The sequence below is a fragment of the Seriola dumerili genome, unplaced genomic scaffold (assembly GCF_002260705.1).
Source record: "Seriola dumerili isolate Sdu_G_001 unplaced genomic scaffold, Sdu_1.0 BDQW01000017.1, whole genome shotgun sequence".
NCBI classification, from domain to species: domain Eukaryota; kingdom Metazoa; phylum Chordata; class Actinopteri; order Carangiformes; family Carangidae; genus Seriola; species Seriola dumerili.
This window is the reverse complement of record NW_019174272.1, coordinates 4,099,612-4,127,533: the sequence shown is the minus strand read 5'-3', so window position 1 is coordinate 4,127,533 and position 27,922 is coordinate 4,099,612. Positions and strand designations below refer to the sequence as shown.

At 39.5% G+C, this 27,922-nt stretch overlaps 1 protein-coding gene across 1 annotated transcript in view; it reads left to right on the top strand.

The window, feature by feature from the left end:
• Positions 1 to 20,226: 20,226 nt before the first annotated feature.
• Positions 20,227 to 27,922, top strand: part of LOC111226390 (transient receptor potential cation channel subfamily M member 3-like) — a 114,130-nt gene continuing 106,434 nt past the window's right edge. The window contains exon 1 of the mRNA XM_022751508.1: positions 20,227 to 20,316. Within this exon, the coding sequence (XP_022607229.1) occupies positions 20,227 to 20,316 (90 nt within the window). The remainder of the gene's footprint in view (positions 20,317 to 27,922) is intronic.

Genomic DNA, 27,922 nt, shown 5'->3' with positions numbered 1-27,922 from the left:
CGGTTTCTGTTCCTCTCATGAATTGCAGAGACTTCACTCAAGACGCACTCACTCGGAACAGACGAGGGTGGTGAGCAAAGAAACTTTCTTGCTTGTGTGGCAAGTAGCCTGAAGTGCCCTTCATTCCGTCCCCACCACTGAAGCGGATCCCCTTTATGCCTGTCGATCACCGGCTCCTTGAGGTACAGAAGTATCCTTATCCTCGAGGCAGGCGTAGGCCAACGGCTGACCAGTGTTGGGTCGTAGCAGTTCACTGAACATCTCATCAATACTGCTATGACAAAATGTCTGTTCTCTCCGTTACCCTATGGGGGTTCTGTCTTTCTAATTGGTCCTTTCTGCAGTAGCTTGCTGTTCCTCACTGGCTCCCTCTGTAGAAGCATGCTTTTCTTAACTGGGCTCTTGTGTAGCACCTTCTACATCCCCTTTCAGCCGTTCATTGGCCTTGGTCAATGTACTGGAAGAAAAGAGTGCATGATTCTTATATGGAGCATCTATGAGACATGTCAGCACTACATTTCTTGTTTCTTCTAGTTTTGACAAATGTTTGATCAGGCTCTTCCTCATGACTTGCCTGGACATTGTGATACTTTGTGAAGAGGGCCCTTCATCTTCTTGAAGTACCATCCTCAGCAGGGTCAGACGGAGAACATGAAGAATTGTCATGGCTCCCCTCTAGTGTCACTTCCTCTATTGGATGAGAGTTTATGCAAAGAAATCCTCTGTGTTTGCCAGAGTAGAACATGTGTCAAGTTCCTTCTGAATGTCCCTCAAATGGTGCTTGTTAAGAATCAAGTGGTTGAAATGGCTAACACATTTTTTTTTTTAATTTTTTTTTTACCATTACAATGATATCTTTGACTTGACAGACCATCATTCACCATAAGTTGCATTGAGTGTGCTGTGCAGCTGAGGTCTGGAAGTTTAGCAAGCCTCATTCATTTCACCATATTTGCTCCACTGCCTCGAAGCACAAGCACTACATGGTCTTTGCCAATTTTCAAATCCTCAACCATGCCCAATAATGTCTCTCTGATGTTTTCCCCAGTGTAGGATCCATGCATTGTCATTGTATATAAAACAACCTTTTGTCTGGTCTGATCGTTGTCTATGAAGTCCCATGTTAGGCTCAGTGATGATCCAGGTTGGATCAGGGCTTTTAACTTGTCTACAACTTTGTGTAGAACTTCTGACACCCTTGCTGGTGCAGTAATAATTTTCAGTGTATATATGTAGCCATGAGGCACTTAAAGTCGACATCAGAGACCACTGTGAACGGTTGTCATCCCTGTAATTAGTTTGGCTAATAGTTTAGATCTGTCATCAGAATTTGGCCACTTTCTTTGTTTCTGCAACATATCATGTATTGCCGGCTGAGATGGGCTACTTGTCCTCTGCTGAGGTTCAGGTTCTGTTTCTTTTGTGCAGTTTCATAAAACACAAGGTGATGGAATCTAAGATGGGACCACATGTTTGAAGTATGTGTACTTTTGCCATTGTTCCTCCCACACTGACATCTTCTTTGCATTTATTGCAGACTGCCCTCCCCGCTGTTGGCTGAGTGTAATACTGCACTTTTAGATCTTTTCTTTAGTGCATCCAACTGCAATGAGGGTTTTAAGAGAGAGAGAGAGAGAGAGAGAGAGAGGGTTAAAAGTGGGGACATGTTGATGGAGGTGGCAGGGATGAAGGTAACAGAACCACCTGCCCTCTGATTAGACTCTGCTTTTTGATTGGACTGTCATTGTCCAATCATATTCAGATGTAAAAAAAATTGTACTCGTAAATTCAGCATCACACACATTGTGAGTTTTAGGTGCAGGATTCTGTATTGTATCTGTATACAGATATTCACAAAAGCACTTCCTCTTTCACTGTGTTTTTATGCAGCCTCACCACTGATATCATTTGTTCACATATTTTTCTTTTTTTGTTTTTACAGATCTTTTCTACATATTTTTTATTTTTTTACAAATGCTTCACACAAGTGCTACACACTTAAAAACTTGAGTTTTTCATGCATATTTATTTCACAGGTTTACAAAGGTTGATTTACAACAACAAACCTTGGAATTATTTGTGAAAATCACTTTATAAACTCAACATCTTTTCAAACCTGATCTGAGCCTATACGTCTCATACTGCCTCCTATCTGCCACTCACAGGTGAACTCAGGCAGCTTCTAGCAATCCTTGGGCAGCTGAGGCATTGCAGTATGTAATGGTGTTTCATGTTGCACATCACTATATGAACGTGTGGACGACTAAGATTTTGGAGCGATTGTGGAGAGTGAGACACTGTTTTGAGCTGGTGTTTTGTATTTTGTTTTGAAGATACAGGTGAACAATAAACCCTTGAAGACTGTTGATCATAAATTTTAAGATTTCCTGTACAAGAGATGTTGAACTGGGCTACCTCATTTGTGATAAATGAGAGTTTAGAGATGATTCCTGGCGCAGAAAGTTTGTTCCTACTTTCAGAAAAAGCTAATTTTGTGGGTTATATTTGCTGCAATCAGTATTGATAGGGACAGCTAGCGGCCAAGTATCTTTGAGGAAATGAACCAACCAGCAGGGTGAAGCATGAGTGTGCAACAAGTGAGCTGTAGTGAGTTGTATTCACAATGGACAAAAAAAGACATCTTGTAACAGCTGTGAGATACTTTACTGGGCCTTTATGTGTGAAAGAATTGCCTTTTAAAGTGTATTGGCTGGGAAATGTTGGCCAGTGCTGTCCCTGTTGACTTGTTTATTAAAGTCTCATACCTTATTGCTATAAAAGGTTCACCCCATGCTAGATTTGGAGAACTTTGGAGAATAAAAGTTTCTAAAAACTGCATTGGAAATGCAGAATAATGAAGAATAATGATGAAATACTATTTCATAATGATTCACAATATTGACAATGTGCCTTTTATATAAAATAGGGGTCTAAAATGATAAAAAATGTCTTATGAATATGTCATGTTAAATGTAATGTACACCGCAGCAGCACAGTGGCCTCTACCCACAGTGCAACCTGTAGCACAATCTGATTTGGATAGTATTGGTTTCAGATAAGATGCAGTGTCGTTATTTCCCTTGATTTTGTTTAGTTGATTTTTTTTATTTATTGAGTTTTTTTTTTACACTTGCAAGGATTCAATTTAAATATATTATTGAATGTGACAGCATGGTTCCTTTGCAAAGACAATATTATGTTAAGATGAAAAAGACATACACAGGGCTCCCTTTTCCTTGGCTGCATAAATGTAATTGAAGCAACCTTCAGGTGAGGTTAGGTCTTTCCCCTGTAGCTCTGGTGTCTCTCTGCTGTGTAAAGTTATACTTAATGCAAACTAGTTAAATTCATATTTTTGAATTTTGCAGCTTAGAAAATGACCTTTGTCTGTTTTTATAATTTAGTTAATTTTTTATTTATTTTCAGAGACTATCTATCTTAGTGTAAATATAATCTAATGCCGACTAATCCGTTCAAGAAAATAAAGTACGCAAAGTTTTGCTGCTATGCTGACACCAGGCTTCTAGTGCCCGCTTGTGGCTCCTACTATGAGACACTGTTCATTAACAGACCATTTAACTATTAAATAAGGCCATTAAAATGAACATGAAATTGTGTGAGATCTAAGCTTTACATAGGGAGACTAACAATTGCTAGTTTACTTGCATACGTGGGTGATGTGGCTTGCCACTGCAAGGTAGTGCTAAAACCAAGTGTGAGGAAAGATGGACAAGACAGATGGTCTGTTAATGCCATTTGCTTGAATCTAGTTACTACTATTATTGTCTCAGTAAAACTTTGTGTTGTTTCTGTTAGTTTTTTTTTGGCTAAGTGTGTAACATTTCCATTTTTACTGCTTACCCCAGGCCTGCTAGCAGCATTCTTACTTCACTGTGGTAAAATTGTTTACAAGGAAAATCCCATTGATTATGCTCAGCATCCCCTACAGTATGTTGGCTCATGCTGTCAATTCTGCTGTCAAAGACATTGCGTCAGACAACAATGCACACTGCTATCTCCACTAGCTCACTCCTTTTGCCTGTCTGTTTGCTTTCACTCTCACAGTTTGACAACTGTTTTGCAAGACACAAAGCAGATGATTGGATAAGATGGGGGTTCAGCTCTTCTGTATTAAGATCAGAGAACTGCTGACTACCTGAAAAAGAAACTCGAATTTTATGGGGAAATCTGATGTATGAGTTGAAGTTTAATTGTGTGTGTTATCTGAACTGTGTAGGAGTTACCGGGTTTACAGAATGAAAATAAAATGGTGTTTAAAAAAAATTGTGGCCACAGGTACCATGAGCAGATGAATGGTTTATGACAAACAGTGCTATGTTAATCCTAACACGACAGAAAAGATAGATTTTCATAAAAGTTCACCAACAGATTGCTGCATATGACAGCTGTAACAGTACTTGCTTCTCATGATTGTGCCTCTTGGTGATTGGACATCATCTAGCAATGTCCTGAGCTTGGTATAAGAGCCCATAAATTAGAGTGTATGAATGTGAATTTTTTTTTTTTTGGCGCATTGGTGTGAGAGACTCTGAATTTTCACATCCATGTTGGCAGAATATAAAGCGTTGCTTTTCTCTGACTCCCTCTTTTTGGCAAAGAAAAACAGTGCACAAACATTCAGCTGGGAGCTTCTCATGTCACTCATTAATGTTAATTCCATGAGTAACTTAATAGGCCAAAATTAAACTTTGCTATTGTGTCTGTACTCAGCCAAAGATCATTTGTGAGGGAAGAACCTCAACGCCTTAACACTGCTGTTTCTGAAGTTAAAACAACTCCAACAGAATTACATGTCATTTTCAGAAGTTGGTACCTCACATTTTCATTCATATTATATATAATATATATAAATATTTTAAGATGATCAATTTGATAGTTTTCAACCAGGAAGTAGCTTATGTACCTACATCTGTTATTCCAATGTGTCAGACACATATTTAATCAAAACTGAACATCTTGTGCTCCTATAGATTGGTCTCAGATCGGTCTTGGTATTGGCAGATACCCAGTATTAGAACTTGGATTGGGATCAGGGCCAAAAAAACCTGATCGGGACATTCCTATGATCATCCCCTGTATCTAATTATAAATATACTTATTATCGTATTGTAGTATGCATTCAACAGTGTGCATGGATAGGACCCACGGCATAGTTGTAAATCAATAGCATTGTTATGGATCTCATGCTAATTAAAGAGAAACTGAGTAGCAAAGGGGAGGGAAGCGGAAAGATGAGAGAGCCATCTTGAGAAAGGGTAGTGGGTAGCAGATGGACAGATGGATGTGTGATAATGTGAACACATCAATCCCCACACTGCCCTGTAACCACAGCACCAAATAAACCAGGGAGTACTAGCAGCAAAACAAAAGCCCAGATTACTAAAAAAGTTTTTTTTTCATTTGAGAGTTGATCTGGGGCAACTCAGTAATTGGTCTCTCTCAGTAACTGTCATACAGTGCCTGAGACTTTCATTTCACTTTTTGTTAGCATGCCGGTGGGACTGAGTCATAAACCTGAGGCTGGGCTGCTGGCATGCCAACGCAGCTAAGTCCTCAACATTTTAATCTGCTTAACAGACGTTTCAGTGGCATACCAGTAGTATAAATAAGCTGGTTATTTGATGGCAGTGATGTTGTGAGTATGTGTATATGTGTGTGGAGGGTGTTGACTGACATCCGTAGCAACAGTAGCTTGGAAACGGCCTGAAGTATCATGTAGAGTTTGTTTAAGCAGTGAAGGCAGTGGGAGGTGTTAGATAGTGGGAGAACGAGACAAAGCATCTTTTGGGAGGATGACAGCACTTATTTGTATGTGACTGTTTTTGTGTGTGTATGTGAGACAGTGAAGGAGAACAAGTGTGTGATACAGATGGAGCTCTCAGTTTGAGGGGGTTGAGCAGGCGTGGTAATTTTGAGATGTCTAAGGGTGTTAGGTATTACAAATGAAAGATGTACATTTTATCTGTTTATCTCTCTCTCTTTCTCTCTCTTCACTAGCTCACTCACTCATTCACTCACTCACTCACTCACTCACTCACTCACTCACTCACTCACTCACTCACTCACTCACTCTCACACACACACACACACACACACACACACACACACACACACACACACACACACACACACACACACACACACACACAGTGGGGTGTGGCACAGCTCTTTTTTGTTGAAACCTAACTAAGGAGATCTTTTATCTAGATACCATTCAGAGAGATGATGTGCATGGTGAACTTTTCGGGCCGGGGAATAGAAAGGGCAAAATGAACTGTGGCCATGAAAAGGAAAAGGGAGGGAAAAGGATAGCAAGAGGACATGGCTTGATAAGGTCGCATGGCAAACTTTTGTTGCTGTGGCAATAATTTCTCAACTCACCTTGCTGAGGTAATGACCACAGCTGACCTTACAGACATTATCTATGTGTATGTGTGGTGTGTGCAAACATGGCGTACCCGATGGAAGGCGTATTCTGACCTTAAAAACACTCATCATCATTGCTGCAGTCTGACTCTAGTTGACTCTTTGATGCAGCCTGCCAAGTTTCACTGAAGTATTTGTGAGTTTCCCTCCACTGTCTGCTTTTATCTGGTTAAATCACTAAAAATAGGAAAAAGGAGCTGACAGACTTCTGTAGATGAAATACCACATCCTACACCATCAAGAGCTCCTTGTTTTTCTTGTAGTCCTGAAAATGCTATGAACACATGCATCGGTCTTTGAACATGTGACCAGACTCCACCAAAATTCTTGGTTTATTTGGGCTTTTATTTATCACTTCTTCTTTCTTTTATTTCATCTTACTAACCTGCAAATCCATTTATCCCCCTCTCCTTTCTCCATGTGATTTAAGAGAGGGAGAGGTTTTATGACAGCTCTATAATCCTTTCTCTCTGCAAGGCTTTTGGATCATTTGTGGAAGTGAGCACTGTGAGGGGCTTATGAATGAAATTGAGAAGCTCCTTTTCATTATATCCCACTGATTGAAGTGTGCTATTGTTATTAAGTTAGCTTTGTCCCCACTTTGTGCTCTTTTCTGTCCAGGCCAGTGCACTAATGCTGAATGGGACGGATATAGAAGTGAAATCACTTTTATGTGCACATTTTCATGCCCAAGTGAAAGAAACAGTGGAATCGGCTGTACTTGGAGTGGAGGACTCCAGGGGTTTCTTATCCACTTCACAGCTGTTTGGATGACACATGCACGCACATACTGTACACACGCAGAGAGACATGAACATATAGAGGGAACCAAATCGAAACCGGGCGTGCAGCCCAAAATATTTGAACAGTTACTGAAAAGACCAGGGGGTATGTAGTGTTCTAGGATTCCTAAATCACTGGAATAATTAATTGACGTGTTAATTATCATCAGGGCAGGATGGAGTCAACACATATTCATAAAAACAGGCCACAGTGACTTGCCAAAGCAATATATAGCCTCTTACAAAAGAACATGATTTGAGTTGCCCCCCTTATGGATTTGTCAGATTACTGGCATGGGTCCTGATCAAAGCTTTTTTAAACCCTCCTCTAAGAAGCCTCCCTCTGAATTCCTTCTGCTAATTTATCCTCACTCAGACACAGGGGGAGAGGAACAGAAGTGGAGAGAGAGACACGGACAGAAACGTTTCAGAGATGCTCAGTCATGCCTCAGCCAACACAGCCTCCATTAGACAGTTCACATTAGATTACAGCTTTTTTGTATGCAGAAGGAAATGATAAGTCAGATTTTTTCCATTTCCCACTCACTCCTTTCCAATAAATCTGAAATCTTTCTCTGATTTTGATGCTGTGTGTTGATGTCTTGAACAAAACTGGGCTTCCTTTAAACCCTTGAGCTATAGATTTTTTTTTTCACTCTACATTAGTGTTGAAACACATCAATATTGAAAGTTTCCCTAAGGAAATTTTTGTGGAGATGGTAAACTTTGCAGTGCCCCTGTTTCAAATACACAGATGCAAACAAAACAATGTGGAGCTGATGATGCAAGTTCAGCAGGTAAATACAGACTTAAACTTCAACTCAAGTGCAGGCTCTTTTAGGTAACACATGAGAATAGATGGTGATTATCAAACAAACATCAGCCTGGGGCCAGATGCATAAAACTGCGTAGATTGATGACTAAACCTATGTGTATGTACAAAACCAGAACTATGCATATGCATTCTTTTAATCAGAATTATAAAGCCATGCGTACACATGTTCCACTTTATAAATCTCACTCATTGAGAAAATGGACATTTTTTACCCCCCTAAATAGCCATAAATGGATGAGGACACTCACTTAATCAATCAGTTTGCATAAAAAAACACTGTCTCCACCACAAGTTATCAGACATGGCACAGAGAGGAAAGATGAGAAAGAAGCATAATTTCACTGATTGTGAAACTGAGGCAAAAACGTGCATCAGTATACTTTAGTCCAATCACTGCAAATGTAAAGTCCTGTTTTATTCATTTATTGGGACTAGAGACGTCTTACTTAGGCTACCAGACAGGACTCAAAAGTTGTGATTAGTAAATATTAAAATATAGTATAGAAGTAAGTAAGTATAGAAACAGTTTACAGAATGCCTGACAATAAATAATTAGGATATTGAACGATGCTCAAGAAAACATTGAGCACACAAATTTCAGTTTAAGAATTTTTGAATTGTTATTGCTGTGTAAACGGTTATGATGATGATAATGAAGCTCCGTGATGTAGGTTATTTTATAAATTACGTGTGTCTGCTCATTTTGTATTTTCACTTCACTATAACTTGGATGGCTTTGGAAACCATGTGTACGCATGGTCAAAGGAATGTGTGAGGTGCGCACATTCTGTGTTTATGAATATCCATTTGTGTGCGGGAAATGGCGCGCGCATGGTTTTTGTGCGTGGTGCACATTTTTTCCGCATCCATTCCTACTTGACTGTGACAGATGGAGCTGATTTTATCTACTTTGTAAAACTCATAAGATTTTTTTCTCCCCAACATTTTAACATGCTGCTCTGATTAATTACTGCTCAGCGAACGTTCAGTGTAATCAATCAATCACTGTCCCCTCTTCCGCTGAATCAGACAGATCCTGGCACATCTCGTCTTATCAATTCAGTAACTTGCTGGCAGTTTAAACATTCACCTCACTCATTAAATACATGGCCTTTACTGTGTGATGTAGCACATCTGCTGGTTGTCCCTAAAGCTTGATATTTTATTTCATAAAAGTGTAATAATTTCTCATGATATCAGCAGAGATGCTCTATATTTCTGGAAAGCAGGTGTACCTCCATCATAGTATGCTGAAAACTCAAGTATTCTTACAATGCTGATATTGATATTTTATGGAGAGCATTCTTTTCTGTGCTCACTGCAGACGTTCCTCAAACCAGTCACCAAACCTAGAATAAGAAAACCCTATGATTGGGAGCTCTGTCATTTTAATGTAAATGTAGATATTTTTATTTATGTAAATCTAGAGATCTTTGAATAGAGATCTGTTGATCTGAAACCCATGTTGCACCCTCTCTTTCAACTGTGGCTTTGAAGCTCTTCTGTCTGATGCCATGAGCTCTGGGCTTTGAGGTTAAGCATATCCCTCTATGTATTTCCTGATGTAGCGGTGTGGCAATAATGATTGCCATAAAAGCCATTACCAGGGGCCCCGGGGCCACTAGGCTGTGGGTCCAGCTTTATTACACCGACCTGCAAGACGGTAATTACACAATGTCTACGTTGCTACGGCAACTTGGAGGTTCTCAGCGGCTAATGCAGAATTTATGTCAGGGGAGTGTGGCATTTTGTTTTCATACACAGCATTGCAGGTAGTCATTCAGAGTGTGTGTGTTGCGCACGCGTGTGTGTGTGTGTAAGTGTGCAAGTTTTTGTAGCTTTACATTTGTGTGTTTGTGTGTGGCCCTCTCAATGGGGGCTCATTTCAAAAACAGAGGGACAAAATGGAGGAGGTTGACCCATTAGGTGTACTATCCACTATTTCACCTCACTGGTTCCATCCACGCAACTGAGCACTGAGGCCTGTTTTTTTTTTTTAGGACAACCTAGAAACACACTGAAACACAAGCTACTTCAAACACTCAGGTACAACTAGCCTGAACTAGACTGATCCAAACTCTGCCTTCTTGCCCAGAGAGAAATAATGGCTTGTTCTTATCTTATGCACGCTATTATTGGCATGTTTTAGATTAGTTTATTAAAGCAGGTAGAAGGTAGAAATGATGAATAAAATTACAATATTCTTTACCTTAGTCTCTGGAAATCTTTCAGTCTGTGATAGTTTCACTAAAAGTTTCTCAACTCAATCTTGGATTGAATTAATGAATCAAAAGTCTAGTAAAGCCACAAAGAGTGCTGAAGAATAAGGCTTTAGGTTTAAAGATGCCAGTTTACTCTGTAGCATTTGCGTGAAATGAATGACTGTTCATTATCGTGTCTTCTGACACTGAACCATGTCTGCATTGCTCTGTTGATTCAGAAGATTAGATCGGCAAGCGCTAAAGCTATATATATATAGATATATATATATATATAGATTTGTGTGAGTGAGTGAGTGAGTGAGTGAGTGAGTGAGTGAGTGTGAGAGTGTGACAGAGAGAGTGTATTTGCTCTATTTCTACATTGAGCACAAGACTGACAGAGACTTGGGGGCTTCAGCTAATGCCAGATAGGCACTGCACTGATCTTCTGTTGAGAAGAGGAGTAAGCGCAGTCATCGTGTCCTGTGAATATTAACTTTAACAGCAGCTTTTGAAACGGTTGACAGTGGCTTTCTGATGAACAGGGTCCAGCAGTGGGTCGGCATATCTGATACAGCTTTCCAATGGTTTTCTTTTTTTTTCTTTTCATCTCCACAGGCAACAATGACTTGATCATAGCCTAAATAACCTCTGCAGTGAAGCAGTTTTCAATTTTGGAGCCAGTCTTATTTCTTCCTGAGGCATATCATATGTAGACATTGCAATATCTCTCATTGTAAAGCAGTCAACACTTTCTGCTAAGCCCTGCAGCCTCACTCACCTGCCACCTTTTGTTAACTGTCTAGAGCTGGATGTCCAAAAATTTTGTCTAATTAAATTCTTTAGACAAAACTAAATTTATGTAATTCGTTCAGACAAATTTAAATGTCCAGAGGTCTTGTGGCATCTTGGGTTTTTACTCAGTTGTGAAAAAGTTAGTTGTGCTTTTTAATACTTAAACTTATATTTTAAATCACATTTCCAAAGTTGCAGAGTCCTGCTTTTATTTTAGAAACCATACTTTTCATTTCCATGTGGTTGCACTTAGTTTTTATATATGTGTAATGTGTCATTTTTTTTATTTTTAGTGAAATCCAGGCACAGTGCAGTGAAATTCGGAAAGGGAACTATCCTGATAAGTACATTGTTAGTAGGAGGAATATATTCTCAGCATGTGGAGTTGGGTAAACTCCTGCACAGACAGAGCAGCACTTTCCTAATGGACCAGAAAGAGAATACAAGTCGACTTCTCCACAGAGCACAAAACATCTGATTACCAGCTGCTTCTGAGGACAGACATTGTTTGTTTTATTTTCATGATGGTGCACACAAAGCTGTTTTAGAAGTCAATAGTATCCGCATTGTAATGCCACTACTGCAAATACAGTGTATTTAACCCTTTATTGAAACTGCTAGTCTCATCTCATTGAGATTGAGCTCTTCTTCAGGACAGACCTGTGAACAGGATTAAACATGTACAGTTAAAATATGCGCAGACAGAAAATTATACACAATTGAATTTGTGACCAAATGTGGTCACACTATGTAACGACCTATTAGTGCTGGTGCTCTCCTTTTTTGCATTTAAAGCTCCTTAAATGCTTGATGATAGGCACTGGGTATCAGTGCACAAACAGTTTCTTTCCTGGGCTCATTTCTACTGCAGATAGAAAACTTAATGTGAGGGCTGGAATTGCTTCAGCTGCTTTAATGCAGCATCATTATGCAAAAGAGCAATTTGGGGTTCAACAATGATATGCATGAAATGGGTATAACTCAATGTTTATCCTTGTTGTCTTCCTTCATCTGTCTCTCTGCAATGTCCTCTTTTCTCCATCATTTTCTCCTTAGTCCAGTTGTTTTTTGCCTCCGCTCCCCTTTCTCTAACTGCCCTCTCAGTCAGTATCAGAGTGGTGTGTCTCAGAGGGACTGCACCAATGTTTTCTTGCCATGGTTCTTTGTCGCATTTCTCTGATTCTTAGAGGTACTTCTTCAAAAGCTTAACACCAGACATTTTAGACCTGGACCTAAGTTTTCATTTTTTCTCATTGGCTGGCTTAATAAATAACTTTACCTCCATATTTTTACAGCTCTGTAGTTTAGGCTGATGGAGTGAACTCCTACAAACCTCAAACCATAAAGGCACAAACAAAAGCACAATCAGTTAAAACACTTTCTTTATAGGACTACTGTGGAAAGTATTGGGTTAAATATTTGGTCAAAATTGAGCTGTGTGATAAAAAAGATTGTTAAGTAGGTTTTAGATCAAAGCTTGACATACTCATCCAAACACACACAAACACTTTCATTTTTTTGAGAAACTCTGCTCTCCATACTGAGGAAAAGTGTTATAAAACATTAAGAATTACAGAATAACAGCATAACAGTTATACCATTACAGCGCAGTCTGGAGGACAATTTGCAGTGAACTTTGCTTTGAACTTCTCTTTCATCATTAAGTGATCTTTGTTGAGGGACGAGTTGTTGACTAGTTGGTATTATATTTAAATGGTATATTAAAATTCAATTTAATTTTTGATTTCTTATAATGAAAAATTTAAATAATGTTGATTTTTGTTGAAAACAGTAATGCATCAGTGCAGCCTGTGTGCTTGCAAACCAACTACTATAAGTTTGGTAAATTGCTAGTAGATGTTTTATTTGAATTTATGTGTACAGTAACAGACTAGGTGGCATATTACTACAAAATGATTTCTTTTCCAAGGACCGCCTGTAGTTCATGGACATTATTCATAGCAAATTATAAGGTTCCCATAATTGCACCACTCTGTGTTGTTTATGCAAGCGTGAGTTTTGGGGCAATTTGAAGCAGCTTTTCAGCTACGGCCTAAGACACAGGCACAGACACAGACACAGACACAGACACACACACACACACACACACACACACACACACACACACACACACACACACACACACACACAGACAGACACACTGACAGACAGACCTTTCTATAGTTGTGAGGATGTTTTACAACCTAAACATAATTCAACCTCTAACCCTAAAACCAAGTCTAAACCTTCAAACAGAACTTTGAAGTTGTTAGGACCAGCCCAAATGTCCTCACTACTATGGTTTTGAAATAAAATTTGTCCACACACAAATACAACTCCTGATAGATACATACATACATACATACAAGTACATTCTTCCATGCAATTTACATGCACCTACAGCCAGATTGTACATACTGTGAACTCTATATTGACCTTTCCACGTTGTAATGTTTGTGTTTTGAAAAGACATTAATTTAGCATGCTTCCATTTGGCCCATGATGTGCTTTTAAATACAGAGCAGGGCCTCTGGGTGGATGGTGTCACCTTTTTCCTCATAGTTTAGATATTAGTGCTCATACTGAACCTTTAATGAAAGCTGTATTTTATCTCTTAGTTTGTCTGATGTCTGTCAGGTTTGATGACAAAGCAACTATTGCACATTTGTCTGTAGTACAAAGTCATAATGTTTAACCAAGCACTTTATATATACAGTTGCATGCAAAAGTTCATGGTGGATTTTGAGGTTTGCTTCTTTTTAGGCTCAATTTAATGTCTCTGTTTCTGGGGTTGTATTTACTACTTTTCCTTTCTAAAATCAAAATCAACAAAAAACAAACAACAAAACAAAAAACAAAAAAAATGTAATTTGCCCATTAGTGCCCAAACTTTTGCATACAACTGTATATATAATATATCAAACCATTAGACATTAAATTAAAAATCTATCTTCTGTCACCTCATTGAGGCTCAAATATTGACCATAACCGAAATGTAGGATCCAGTATTTAAATCATCAATATAACAGTTATGCAGTTCTGAGATGTCAGTGGTTTTACTCCTTTCTATTACGGTGAATGTAAAATGCCACATAAATAATTTCTACTGCAGAGAAAAGAAGATTGACTCTTGCTGCTCCTTGTTAGACTACCTCACAGCATGAAATAATATGTGCTAAACTAAAAGGTTGAAATTATCTGGAGGGAAGATTTTTTTAATTCCTCTTTCCTTCTCTGACTTCAAATTTTCATCATTAAGTTTTCATTTTCCATCTTCTCCCCTCTGCCTCACTGCCAGCCTTGTCTCAGTCTCATTAACTGTCATCCACTGTTCAACACCCTGACTAATTGTACTCATGCATATGTTCTGTATCTGCCTTCAATCTTATCATGTACCTCACAAATGTTACCTACCTCTCCTGCTGTCCCCTAACCTACCTTCCACCCCTGTCCCATAAGTATCATTTATGCGTCTCTTACCAAATATTAATGCAAAGCAAGGCAGAGAGAGCTGTTATAGTAGGAGGAAAACAAGGGCTGCTAATTTGATTAGCAAATTGATGGTGCTAATAACACCACAGTAAAGTGTTTCACTAAGGTGGCAACACAAGTGCTGGTATGTTATAGAACATATAGACATACTTCACTTGCAGTTATTCGACTAAATAAAATTTACAGTTTAAGAAATATAAAGAATAAAATACTCTAATTCAGCCTATATGAAAGTCACAAAAACATTTTTCATTATTTTTAAGAAGTCATAGGATCCTTTAATCCCTTCAGATCAGGCTGTATACTAAGGTAAAAAGAGGATGATTGATCTATAGAGTAAAATTCACTGGTAAGAAACAACACTGTGTTAAGCTGTGATAAAGGGTAGCTTAAGTGACTACCACATGGACAGGTCATTACTTTTTAATTAGTAGGCCTACCATCAGTCTGTTACCTCTGCCTTCACTGATAACGCTGCTGTTTGTCAACAGTCGTTTGCACCTGTCGATAACATTTAGCAGAACTGCTGGAAGCCTAAATGCCAGAGCTGGAAAATGTGGACCTGATTTCAGGGATGTGACAGCGGGCACTCTGTGACAGCTTGTGGGACATGAGTAACTAAGTTGCACTTAGAAGGGTAAAGACATGTTATAGATATTTTATGAGGCATTAGACCACAGTGGGACATTGGCATATACATTGGCACATCTGATCTATGATTGGACTCATAACTTAGAGGCTCATAGTGACTGATGGTGAGAAGCAAAAAAGTGTGGACAAAACAACATATTTTGAGACTTGCATTGTGTATGTGAGTGTGTGTCTCCTTGTGTGTGCGTGTGGTTCCATCCCGCAGGCTAATAATCATTGCCTCTCTCCAGATGGAGGAGTGTACCCGACTCAGCAGAAGTCTTCCTGCTTCCTCAGGGCAAGGGTAGTAGGGGGTAGTAAAGTGTGTGTGTGTGTGTGTGTGTGTGTGTGTGTGTGTGTGTGTGTGTGTGTGTGTGTGTGTGGGTGTGTGTGTGTGTGTGTGTGTGTGTGTGTGTGTGTGTGTGTGTGTGTGACAGAGAGAGTGTGTGTGTTCATTTGTGTGTTTGAGTGCATATGGAGGGAGGTATTGAACTGTCACTTACAGGAATCCTCCAGGGGACAAGGATCACATAGAGAAGAGGTAGAGAGCGCCAAATTAGATAAAGGCTTTTGGCACCATCAATCTACAGCAGACAGCTGTGTTAACACATACCTTCAGTCACTTATTATACTAAAAAAAACAACAGTGCCATTGTCAGTGTGTAACTCTATGTGTCCATTTGGTAGACACAGTCATCTATAACACTTTATGGTACCAATTCACATAGAGAAAGAAGTACTGCTACAACAAAAAGAACAAGTAGGTAAGTTTGGATGCTGTCTCTTGAGTAAACACTGTTACAGTTAGTTGTTGTTGAATGTTATGAGTCACAACAAATGGCAATTCGCAGTATACTCTGTCAGATGGTTGCCTTTCTGTACACAAAAAATCTTCATTCATTTCAGTTGTTCATTCAGTAAATTCTTTCAAAATATTGCCAGGGCACCATTTGAAATATTGTATATACAATATAACAATGTATATACTCACTGATCTCCACGCTGTAACAAGAATTTTTTGCACACATACTAGCAGAGGATTTTCATTTTCAATGAGCTTTCAGCTTCTTTGGAGCTCCTGGCCTTGCTTGAATGACAGGTGGAAATGGGCTTCTTTCTCAATCCTGTCACAGTGCAGATAGGTGATGGCACAAGGTCTACCTGTAGCAGAGATGTCTACTGAACAGAACACCCACCCAGTCTTATTACACTTAAATATGCTCGCACACACTCATTCACTTACAGACGATAAAATGTACATTTTCCGCATAACTGCTTATGAGTCGTGAGTAAATTATTCACACCGATGTGCACACACATTCTTACATTTACATAATACCACATAATTCCACATCTACAGGCACTAGAGCAAAGTGACTTTAGTTGGCACATTAATCATGCTACGAGTACAGGGAAATATCTGTTCAAGTTAACAAGATGAGATTTCTTGTAAAGAAAAAAAAAATGCCATTCACCTCAGGCACAACTCGCTGTATTATAAATAATCATATAACACTCCTTTTCCCACCTACTCTGAAAACTTGAGTTACAAAACATTTTTGGATATTTATTATATTGCTTTCACCATCTCATACAAGCTCTAAGCATTGAAGGACTCAAGTAATTCCCAGTAAATTGCCTCCCTCACCAGCCAATTTGAGCTCCCATTGGGAAATGAATCACTGTGAGAGGTTTAAATATCATCTTGTCTGGTCTTGTTCTTTGCCAGTGTTTAATGCCTTTTAATGTCGTGATAATTAGTGTAGCCAAGAAGAGTGAGAGGATAAAACAAACAAAACACTCTCTGAAGTAGGTGTGTTGAACTGATGCCCTCTGGTGGTTGAAATATGTATGTTGCTTTATTGGCAGGAAGATTATGCAAACTTATCCTGTTGTATCCTGATGCATTTAGTAATAAAAAGGCAGTCACTCTGGTTTTATGTTAGTAAAATAACTGATAGCTTGATAATGCTTCGCAGTTGGTATTATACCATTATAGCCAGAGTCGAGACTACATGCTGGTGCTGAGGCTGAGATGGAGATTGTGCATTAGAAGGTTGCCATCTAGAGTCAGGATGCAGGCAGTGCAGAGTGATGCACTGAGCTCTAGATTGTTTGCTGAACCATTTCATGGGGTGAGTGTGAAGCGAGAGGGTTAGGGGAAAAAGGCAGACTCTCACCTTCCATTGCTACCACTCCTCCCTCCCACACACACACACATACAAGCACACACACAAGCACACACACAAACACCATCTCCACTGTGACTAGCTGTATGGTTGACAGACAGATCTCCCAGAGGTCTTGGAGGTCCTCAGGGACCAGGTGGTCAGTGAGGTGGATATTCTTAATGTCAGTTCTTGACTGCCAGTGCAAAACGCCCACTGACTGAGTGAGGTCGTGACTCAAGAGTCATTAGGCCATTTACTAATATAGTAAGGTCATCTACACTGTCATCAGTGTATTAGAATATGCACTTTGAGAGCAATATGGTGATGCATCATTCATGGTTAGTCATATGGTGTTGCATTGCAGAAGCTATTGTTTTTCTCTTTAATCTAAGGGGAGAAAGAACACTCAGTTCATTACGAATTACTTGTTGTTCTTTATATTGCTCCCAGGATAGTTCTGACAGCTTGTCTTACTTCACTGAATGAGATGCATGATTTTCCTTCAAGTTTCCCTTGTATGAAAGCTCACATATAAGGCCAACTTTATATTTCATGTCCATATTATAAGCTTACCTTTTATTTGTACAGATTTGCCACCACTAAGACAGAGCCTGTGTTGCACTGGTACAGTTAGATATTTTAATGCTTGATGCAGCTGCATTCATTTTGAAATTCATTTTAACCATTTTAATACAATAACACTGTGTAGTACATCTAACTGGAGACATCATGTGTTGTCATCAACACCTCTGTACCCTCAGTGGTTTTGTCTGTACACCAGAATATCAGATCACATCGAATCACTCTCCCACCAGCTCAGACATGCCAAATCTATCACAAAAAGAGTTGTTAATTTGTGTTTTTCATATCTTCTGTTCTGACAAGCATTTGGGTGTTGGGTAAGTATTGTGTATCAGTAATTTGATGGAGACAAACAGTCCAGTGACTGGAAATAGAAATAAAGGCACACCAAATTCAGAGCACCAACATAGATGAAGTAAAAATAGCTGGCTCATTTTTGTCAGTGTGCTTCATAATCAAGCATTCAAGTCTTTGAGAGCTGCAGCTACGCTGATAAGGTTTGCTATTGTTGATATACTACTGAACAGCTCTGTTGATTGTTGTAAGGTGTGAGCCAATAGCATTTACAAAAGGCAATTCTCCTTGTGTCCTAAGACAGCGAGAAGAATCAATTAGCCTTTAATGATTTTCCCCCTGATAATTTCCAGTTTTTGTAGAAATATGTGGCAAATATTATTCATATTTGGATTTGTATAGTGTTAAGTGAGAAGACTGCAGGCATTTGTAAAACTAAAAATATTTAGCTATTATAGTAACATACATATTATCATAGTATCATACATGTTGTAAAGTGGAAATATATACAAACATTTTTATATTGTTCATACACATGTACCTTTAAAGACAATTTTTTTTTCTCAAATTGAAAATTTTCTATTAAGATTAATACATTTAAAATAATTAATTCATGTTGTTAATTAATTTCAATGTCTGATGCTGTTAAAGATTTTTTTGTATTTTGTAATTTTATTTGAGTGACAGAGACATTCTGCACTCTCAAGTCTGACATCGTCATATTTGAATACACACATTTGAATAGTCCAAAAATTGCTAGTTTGGTCTTAGAGGATGAAGGAAAAATGAGAATTGCATCTTAACATTCATGCTAAAACAGCAGACTGCATTGCATTTAAATGGCATTTAAAATCAGTTAATGCAATATGAAAATCACACAGTCCTGTTTTTAGGGTTTTTTTAATAAATGACTTTAGAGCTTTTTAATGTGCAAATGGGTAAGTAGGTCGTACTCCTCTCCACTGCCACGGCACCAAGTTGTTTAATGTGCTTACGTCTTCAAGCTCCGTCTGAATTCACTCTATAAGACAGAGCTTTGACTCTGCTTCACACATTTCCCTTTTGACCACCATACAGTGCCTCATCACATCTCTTCCCATTCTCTCCATCTTTCCCTCTCTTTCAGTTTCTCCCCATCTCTCCTATTTTTCCCCATGCACAGAGGCAATTCTTTTCACTTGCATCCTATCCCTAGAGTTTCAATTTCAGCTTGTTTATCAATTGTATTGGATTTTACCCCCCCCCCCCCCCCCCCCCCCCCCCTCTCCCCCTCTCTCTCTGTCTCTCTCCCTTTCATTCTCTCTCTCTCTCTTTCTCATCTTGGAGACAGTAGTGTGCATGCAGCCTCAAATCTAAGCCGCTGCCTGTCAGGGTGCTCCGTTTATGCGCTCTGCGCTGCTCTCGTTTCCTCTCCTCTGCCCTCTGCGCTATACTGCACTGCACTGCACTGCTCGTCTCTCCTCTCCTCACATCTCCATCACTCCTCCTTCTCTTTCTCTCTTCTTTCTTTTTCTCTACCTGCATCCCTCTCCCATTACAAGCTCTTTTCTCTGCTGTGCACTGCTGCGCTCTGCTGTGTTGTTTGGGAAAATATTACACTCTGGGTTTTTTCGCGCCAGAGCTGAGTACACTCCAGCTACTGGTGGAAGAGGAATCAGATGATCCTGGTGCTCCAGGTTTGGCTTGCCTTGAACTCTTTGGATCTGTGTGGGCCAGGTTGGTGAAGAGGGCACAGAGGAAGGGGAGAAGGGGCAGATAGCTGCCCAGGTGAGAGCTTCATCTACTTGGGGAAGTAAAGGCTTCAAGGTGGTGGCGGTGGTGGTGGCGGTAGTGGTTGATAATTGTCCGTCGAGGGTCATGCCCTGGGACTTGCATGCTTTTCGGCAGTTGGAGTTGGAGACCCTCTCCCATTTTTGCCCCCCTAGTGGGGCAGCATTGATCCTGGTGCCGGGAAAAGCCGCCAGGCACCAGTGGCTGCACCGTGAAGAGTGGGCACCATGAACCAGCTGGACGCACCACGGCCACTCAACTGGACCATCAGAAAACTGTGCCATGCAGCCTTCCTGCCATCTGTACGCCTGCTAAAGGTAAAATAAAACAAGGGAAGGGAGACTGGGAACAAGAGAGTGGGAATGAACTAAACTAAAAAAAACAGATGCCCAGGGAGATGTATCGTAAAATATGTCAGGCAGCCTTCCTGCTATGCTGCTGCTTTCCAGAGGAAGATAAGTAGAAAGAGGTGTGAGGATACAAAATGAGTGCTGGAGAAGCCTCTATGCCACATCTCTGGCTTCCTTCAAGTGTGCTTAGCACATAACCCAGTGGCTGTAAGGCAACGCATTAAGAAGGAATAGATGGAAGGATTTAGTCCAAAATAAAGATAAGTGTGGCAAAACTGCCAGGATAGAAAAACTCACTGAGATGGGAGCATTAAGGTTGTGAAGTGCTGGGATGTGCAAAGAGTGGAGGATAAAAATGGAGATGGGATGAAGCGGGAGCATGATGTTAGAGAGATGCACATAGAGTGAGGTAGAGAAACTGAAGAAGCTGTCACAAAGAAAGTGTGTTAAAAGACAAAAAGTAAATATTTATAAATGATTGAGACTAAGACAAAAATTAATGTGGAGAGAGAACAGAAAATGGAATAGATGGGAAAAATTAGAGAGTGAGAGTGGATTATATGGGTCCAGTGTTAAAACAGCAAGGGTGAAGGTGAAAGCATGAAATGTAGACATTTAAAGATATTAAGCAAAAGAATTGAGAGAGGGGAAAAGGAAAGGTAGATGGTGAACGGAAGTGGCAGAGTAGAAGGGAAGAGAGGATTTGTAAGCATGGGTGAGGAGAAATGTTGGACAGGACTGAGGAGATTTAGGAAGAGGTTGATGTGCAACAGCAAAACCCAGTAGACAGGTGTTAAAAGGCATTCAACAATGCACCTCGAAGTAAAACCTGGGCATTTTTTGTATTGTGTTGAGCAGGTAAACCACACCTTTTCATCTCATCACCTGAGCAGACGTGTGTAGCAATGTGTATGAATGGCTGTATATTCGTCTGTGTATCTGAGGATGTGTGGGTGCATTTGTGTATGTGTCTTATCGCCTCTGTAAATCCAGAGAGCCTTTATATGGCTTGTTTACAGACATTTGTAGCCTCAAACCTCATCTTTATTCATTCATATGCTTTTATAAGCCAGTTACAGGCACTCTGCAAGGAGGGCTATTGTTGGAGGTCTTGAATGCCTCTTCTTCACTCTCCTTTGATCTGGCTTTATCAAAGTGCTCACAGAACAGTGTTGCTGTGATGTTGAACCACACAACCAGAGTGCCTGGGCTCACATGTCATGCATTTGCATTTGTATAGCCTGGCTAAATGAATATCATTGTAATCCTTGATTAAATGTGCATAGGATCTGTTTGTGCACTGAAAGTGTGTATGTCTCAGGATGCACATGCTGCAGTTGCTCACACGTGCTTTACCGTGGATCTTAACACGAGAATGCGGTTTCGTTAGTATTGTCTCTATGCATGTGTGTTTTTAGAGCATTCAAAGCACTGCAAAGGGTTGTAAATGTAATGGAATATATTCCATAAAAAAAAAAAAAAAAAAGCGTTTTTTTCTGCCTAAGCTGGATCCCTGAGCATCAAGACTTGAATAGATGATATCATGAAGTCAGATGTTTTGGATTTCCATTGACACTGAACAAGTGATGCCCCTGCGTGGGGTCATGACTACACCAAAATAAGTTTTAACTGAATATAGGGCTCCCTGCTGTGTAACAAATGGGTTCAAATGTGCCCATCCCACATTCCCTCTGTGTCCAAGGACTGTTTACGAAACAGCTCCAGAATTAACATTATCATTACTGCCGAGCTGTCTTTGCTGTTTAACTCAGGCTTGCTCCAATTAAGTAAAAATTAGTGGGAATTTTCATTCAGGGTGGATATTTGCCTCAAAATGACTCATCCTTTTAACTGTTGCTGCTTTTACATAGCCGATTTTTAATTTTGAGGTTTAAGTCTTACAGTTTTGGTTACTGCAATAGCAACTGAACCTGTAGCCTGTGTTAGCACCATGGGTGAAGCTACAGAGGATTATGGTTGCTGAAACTGTGTTTACTGTATGTGAATCCCCCTTGGGAGACATCAGACTGTCAGTGTGAAATTAATCTAATAGGCCTGTCATTATTGTTGGAAATTTTTGTACGACAAGCACTTTCCTCCCATGTCCCTCTAACTTATTACCTGCCAGCTGCTGCCAAGTGCATACTTGCATACTGCGACTACAATTTATAGGCTGACAGAGATGTTTTCTGTCTTCCTTGGGCAGGAAAATATGTCCAATAGATTGCGAGTGCGTATTAGTGTGTAGGTGTGTGCTCGTGTCTGTGCACATGCTGTTTTATGAGAATGTGCATTTATAATGCAGTGGTCCAGGCACAGTTGATGTTGCAGCAAACATGTACACTGCAAGCACCGGTGTGAGCATATGATTTGAACCCTGTGGTCCGCTCAGAGTGGAGGAACAGCGTCAAAAAGTACATTTATTTAGAACTGAAACGCCTAAGTTTAATATTAAATTGAAATTGTAAATATGGAAAACCCACCAAGAAAGACTGGTTACATCATGTAAGCACTACAACTGCGTGTGTCTCCTCATAGCTAACCAGTAACGCAGATCAACCAACCTAATCTGCTCTCATGATTCATGCAGTTAATCAAAAACCTATTGCCAGTTTCACCATCTTCTTATCCCACCTTCATTACCCTTAAGTGTATGTGTGTGTGTGTATATACGTATACGTATACGTGTGTTTGCTTGAGACAGTCCTGAAGCATGCTCACTTATTGATCATTTGAAGATTATTTTCACAGTGACAAAGCCCTGTAGCTCATAGCATTGATGTGGAATTGATTGTTTGACTGGTTGGCGTCTTATCCATTCAAGGTCCAAGGCTTACAAGGTGTAAAATTGTTGTGTGTGTGTGTGTGTGTGTGTGTGTGTGTGTGTGTGTGTGTGTGTGTGTGTGTGTGTGTGTGTGTGTGTGTGTGTGTGTGTGTGTGTGTGTGTGTGGCAAATGTTCTTGAGTGCAACCTGGTGTAAAGATATTTTGGTATATTTTGGTCAATGGTCTATTTGCCTGTGTGAATATATAAGATGAATATAGTTGAGTTCTATGTCAGTGTGAATGGATTTCAGTCTTAGTGAATTAACAAGTGAAATGGTGAGGATGATTTCCTGTCAGGATACACAGAGAACATATTTGTTTTAGTTAAAGGAATCCCCAAAATATTTGTTATTTGTAAGGGAGTTACTGCTACACTAACTCAGTTTTATTAATGATCCCAAACTAACAAGGAATCAAATTTATACGGACATAAGTGTTCAACAAGTAATTCAGTTCATTACAACAGCTTCCTGTTGACCTTTAAAATGGCAAGCAATTGGTCAAGTGCCAGTTCACAGAAGACTAATGCCCCTATTAGACAAGGGGGGGAGGGGTTTCCTGAACTAGGACACGTAAAAAAAAAAAAGGAGAGAAAGCACACCTGGAGCTTTACTCTGGTCCATGTGTTCTCATCCTGTGTGTCTAGCCAGTAAGGCATCCAGAAATAGTCATACAGTTTTTAGTGTATTGTCCCTTCAAAACCTTATTCTCCTTTCATCTGGACCTTTATAAAGGTGCTCTTTACTGGATAACCTGTTCTACAATGCAGGTTCAATCAGAATTTCCTGTTTGTGAGAGCTTGTGTCTTGTTCCTGAAATAATTATGTATTCAATATATTAATTACATAATAATAATTATTCATTTGCAACATTGACAAGTGAGATTTTTTCAAGTTTAAGCCTGGGATTTGGTATAGACTCAGCGGGATGAAGTGTGAAATGGAAACAATATTGGACACAGAGCCGGAAATGGAAAATCTGTTCTTTCATCCTCTCTTGGCGATTTTAATACTTCAATTGCATTCACCAAAATACTATTTGTTTCAGCCGTCTACCTTTGTCTCGTCTTTTTCTTTTTAGGATGGCAGCCTCTCTCACACTGCACATTTTATATCTTATTATTGATCACCACATTACATTAAGTTGTCTTAACTGCCTCTTCCCTATCAGTTTTAAGGGAATTATATTTCACATCTTCTCACCTTCATAGGACACCAGACAGTTAATACTGTACCTCTGCAGTGCTGTGCAGTACTAATTGTGTAAAGAAAATGCCGCATACAGTATGGTGAATACAGTAATAGTCCTTTCTTTGCTTCTCTTCATAAAGTCGTTTATTTTCTGCTCTCACTCTCTTATCCTTACTCTCTATCTTTTCATGTCCTGTCCATCTGTCTCTCTCTTTCATCCTCTTTCTCTCTTTGTTACAATCTCATCTCTTTTTGTCTTTCTATTTCTTATATATTTCATTGCCTCCCATAATCATACAGCATAGATAACCCTCCGTCTTATGCAAAATACATGGGGGACAGGATGCTGTTGCTAGAAAAAATAAATATCTGTCTAATGCTAAAAATAAATTTCTGTTACATAAAAAGATACACTGTTGCAGTGCTTTATATCATCTGGTTCTGCTGTGAAGAGTGAATATGTCTGTAAGTTACGCAGAAATCTTACATAATGATATTGATAAAAAATCATCTATTGTTTATGTGAGTTCTGATACAAACAATATACATTATTACCAAGGAGCAAAGTACCTGTTATCACCCATAGGTGTCACCACCCATTTTTGTATCTATAGTAGATACAGTAAGGTTGACAGATACAGTAGATCTCAGTATTAAGATTGTTGGGGAACTAATTAACTTACATTTATAGTTACATTATGTGAGACCAGAACTCATAACTGATCTGTATTTTTTCTTTGGAGTAGGGGTGGGGTCTTTCAAATGATACAGATGTTGCTCCAGCAAAGCAGCCAGTATTACTGCACCTCATTATATCTTATCTGTTAGTCTGACTAAAGAGTGTAATGGACTCCTATGTTAATGATGTCCCAATACTGTTTTGAACTGTAATCAGATTTAATGTGACTGTTGGAGCAGCTAAAGTGTTGCACCAGAAACTATTTTTTTTCAGGCTGAGCTGAGTCTTTGCATGACACACACTCTTTACCACAGATGTTGTTTTTAACTTACACAGTCTGATAAATTATTAAAGTTTGGGACAGCAGGGACTGTTCCAATTATCACCAATTATCTTATTAAATTTTCTTTTTTGTATGATATTGACACCTTTAAAATGCACATATCTTTGTGTGCATTTTGTTATTGTTCAAATTATTTAAGCAGGGAAAGTGCACATAAACTGACAGATGATATATTTGTCTCAGTAATGTTCTACAGAATAATAATAGCTACTATTTATCTGTAGTTATGTAGCATGTTACCTACACACAGGATACACCAATACAACAAACAACAGGGTCACAAATACACAATGAATTACAAAGCCAAATTGACCCCCCCCACCCCTCCACTCCCCCAAATACACACACACACACACACACACACACACACACACACACACACACACACAGCACACACACATACACACACATAAACAATTTACACTAAAAAACAAAGCTGCATATCCAATATTTTGCCTGCTATTCACTAATATTTGCAGTGCATTGGAGGTCTAGTATCCACATCAACAACACACTCTCTCTCTCTTACTTCCACACGTACTGACAGATCCCAGCGTGTTGACAACAAATGCTACTTGAGCGGTGAATTAAACTGGAGGAAACATGTTGTCACGCACACACCTAAGGGAAGATCCTTTCCCCTTTCTCTCACTCGCCCTGTTCTTCTTTGGTATGTGAACAGGATGTCTCAAAGCTTGCGTTTTTATGTGTCAGTGAACCAGCAAATACCGCATTTATGAGATTTCAATTAAAACATTACCTCACTAATGAGCCAAAACGAGAACATAAGCTGCCAATTAGCACCTCAATCCTTTATTGGAGCACACAAAGACTTTATGTTTACTATTTGGCACATTTCCACACAACATCATGGGAAGTGAAACAAGCTATTTGCAAATTTGTCTTTTATGCTTTCTAAAATATTTGAATCTTTAAACAGGAAACCAGCTCAAGGAAATAATGTGTTGTCATGCTTTTTGTACTCTATTTCTAAATGCATTTGTACTGAATTAATGCAACAGATAGTACAGAATGATTCTACCTACCATTCGGCTGCTGAATCATTTATGAGAATCAATGCTGAAAGGACCTGCATTTTCAGAATAAATGTATAATTTGACAAACCACTTCTGGATTTCACTGTGGAAATTTCTCACATGCTAGTGTTCAAACATCAGTGGCACACATCCATCCACCCACAGCTCCCACCTTGTATTCAAAGCCACAGCATCCATGACTAGCAGTAGTGTTATGAACTCTGAACCCTGACCTTTGACCAGTAAACTGCCAGGGGGAATTATTCTGGTGATAGAGGGCTGTTTAATTATGTATAAGAACAGTAGGTCATGAATCCTCCTGATATGTTTTATGAACACCGTATGCAGGCGTAGAATGGTAGTATGGAAACAGATAGATAAAAATGCTGTAAACATCGACAGTTGTAGCGCTTATATATTACACTTGAGGTCAGTGAGGTTATTGATAAGTTTCTCAGGCTATTGGTCAATGTGTGGATGGTTGTGAGGGGTGGTGAACAGGGGGTGTAATGGTGTGTGGGGTCTCTCAAAATGTTAGTCTTATTTGTGGAGACGGTTGGAGTGGATGTCCCTCAGGTTTGGGAGTGGGGAGCCGACAATCCACTGAGATGTTTTTACTACCTGCTGCAAGTCTTTCCTGACTGCTGTGGTACAACTGGAGTACCAGATTGTACATCAGTATGTCAGGATGCAGTTTATCAGCACATTTTGTGAGAATCCATTGCGCCTCATGGTCCTCAGAAAAAACAGGCACTGGTGGGACTTCTTAACCAGGTTTTTAGACTTAATGTCTGGTCCTCTGATATGTGGACTCCTAGGAAAGTGAAACTGGCCACTTACTTCCACCTCCTCTCCTTTGATGCACAGTTCAGTCTAAGGGTTATTCTCATCATGCCTCCGCACCAGTGACAGCCAGAGCCAGAGCCATATTGTTTTTTGGTTGTCTGGTTGTCCCATCCTAGTGGATATCGAATTGACGCCTTGACGGAACTTCTTCAAATTTTGCACAAATGTCCACTTGGTCTCAAGGATGAACTGATTAGATTTTGGTGGCTAAGGGTCAAAGTCACAGTGACCTCACAAACATGATTTAGGTCTTGTGAACACAATATCTCAAAAACTCCTCAAAGGAATCCCTACAAATTTGGTACCAGTGGTCATTAGACTCAAAGACAAACTGACTTTGGTGGTCAAAGGTCAATGTCAGTGTGACCTCACAAAACACTTCTTAGCCATTACTCAAGACTTCACACACCAATTATGACAAACTTTCAAACAAACGGTTAATATTTTCTATGACTCTGGATAAACAGGGATGTAATCTGAAACTAGTCTGAGTGGTGGAAGCATACAACCGTGGGGCGGTAATTCTAGTTTTTCCTTAAGTTGATCATTTGTTGTTTTTTTTTTGTTGAGGTTCCGGTCGCTGCACATGTCTGGACCTCCTCCCTGTAGGCTGTTTCATGATTGTTGGATATCATACCCACTAAGACCATCGT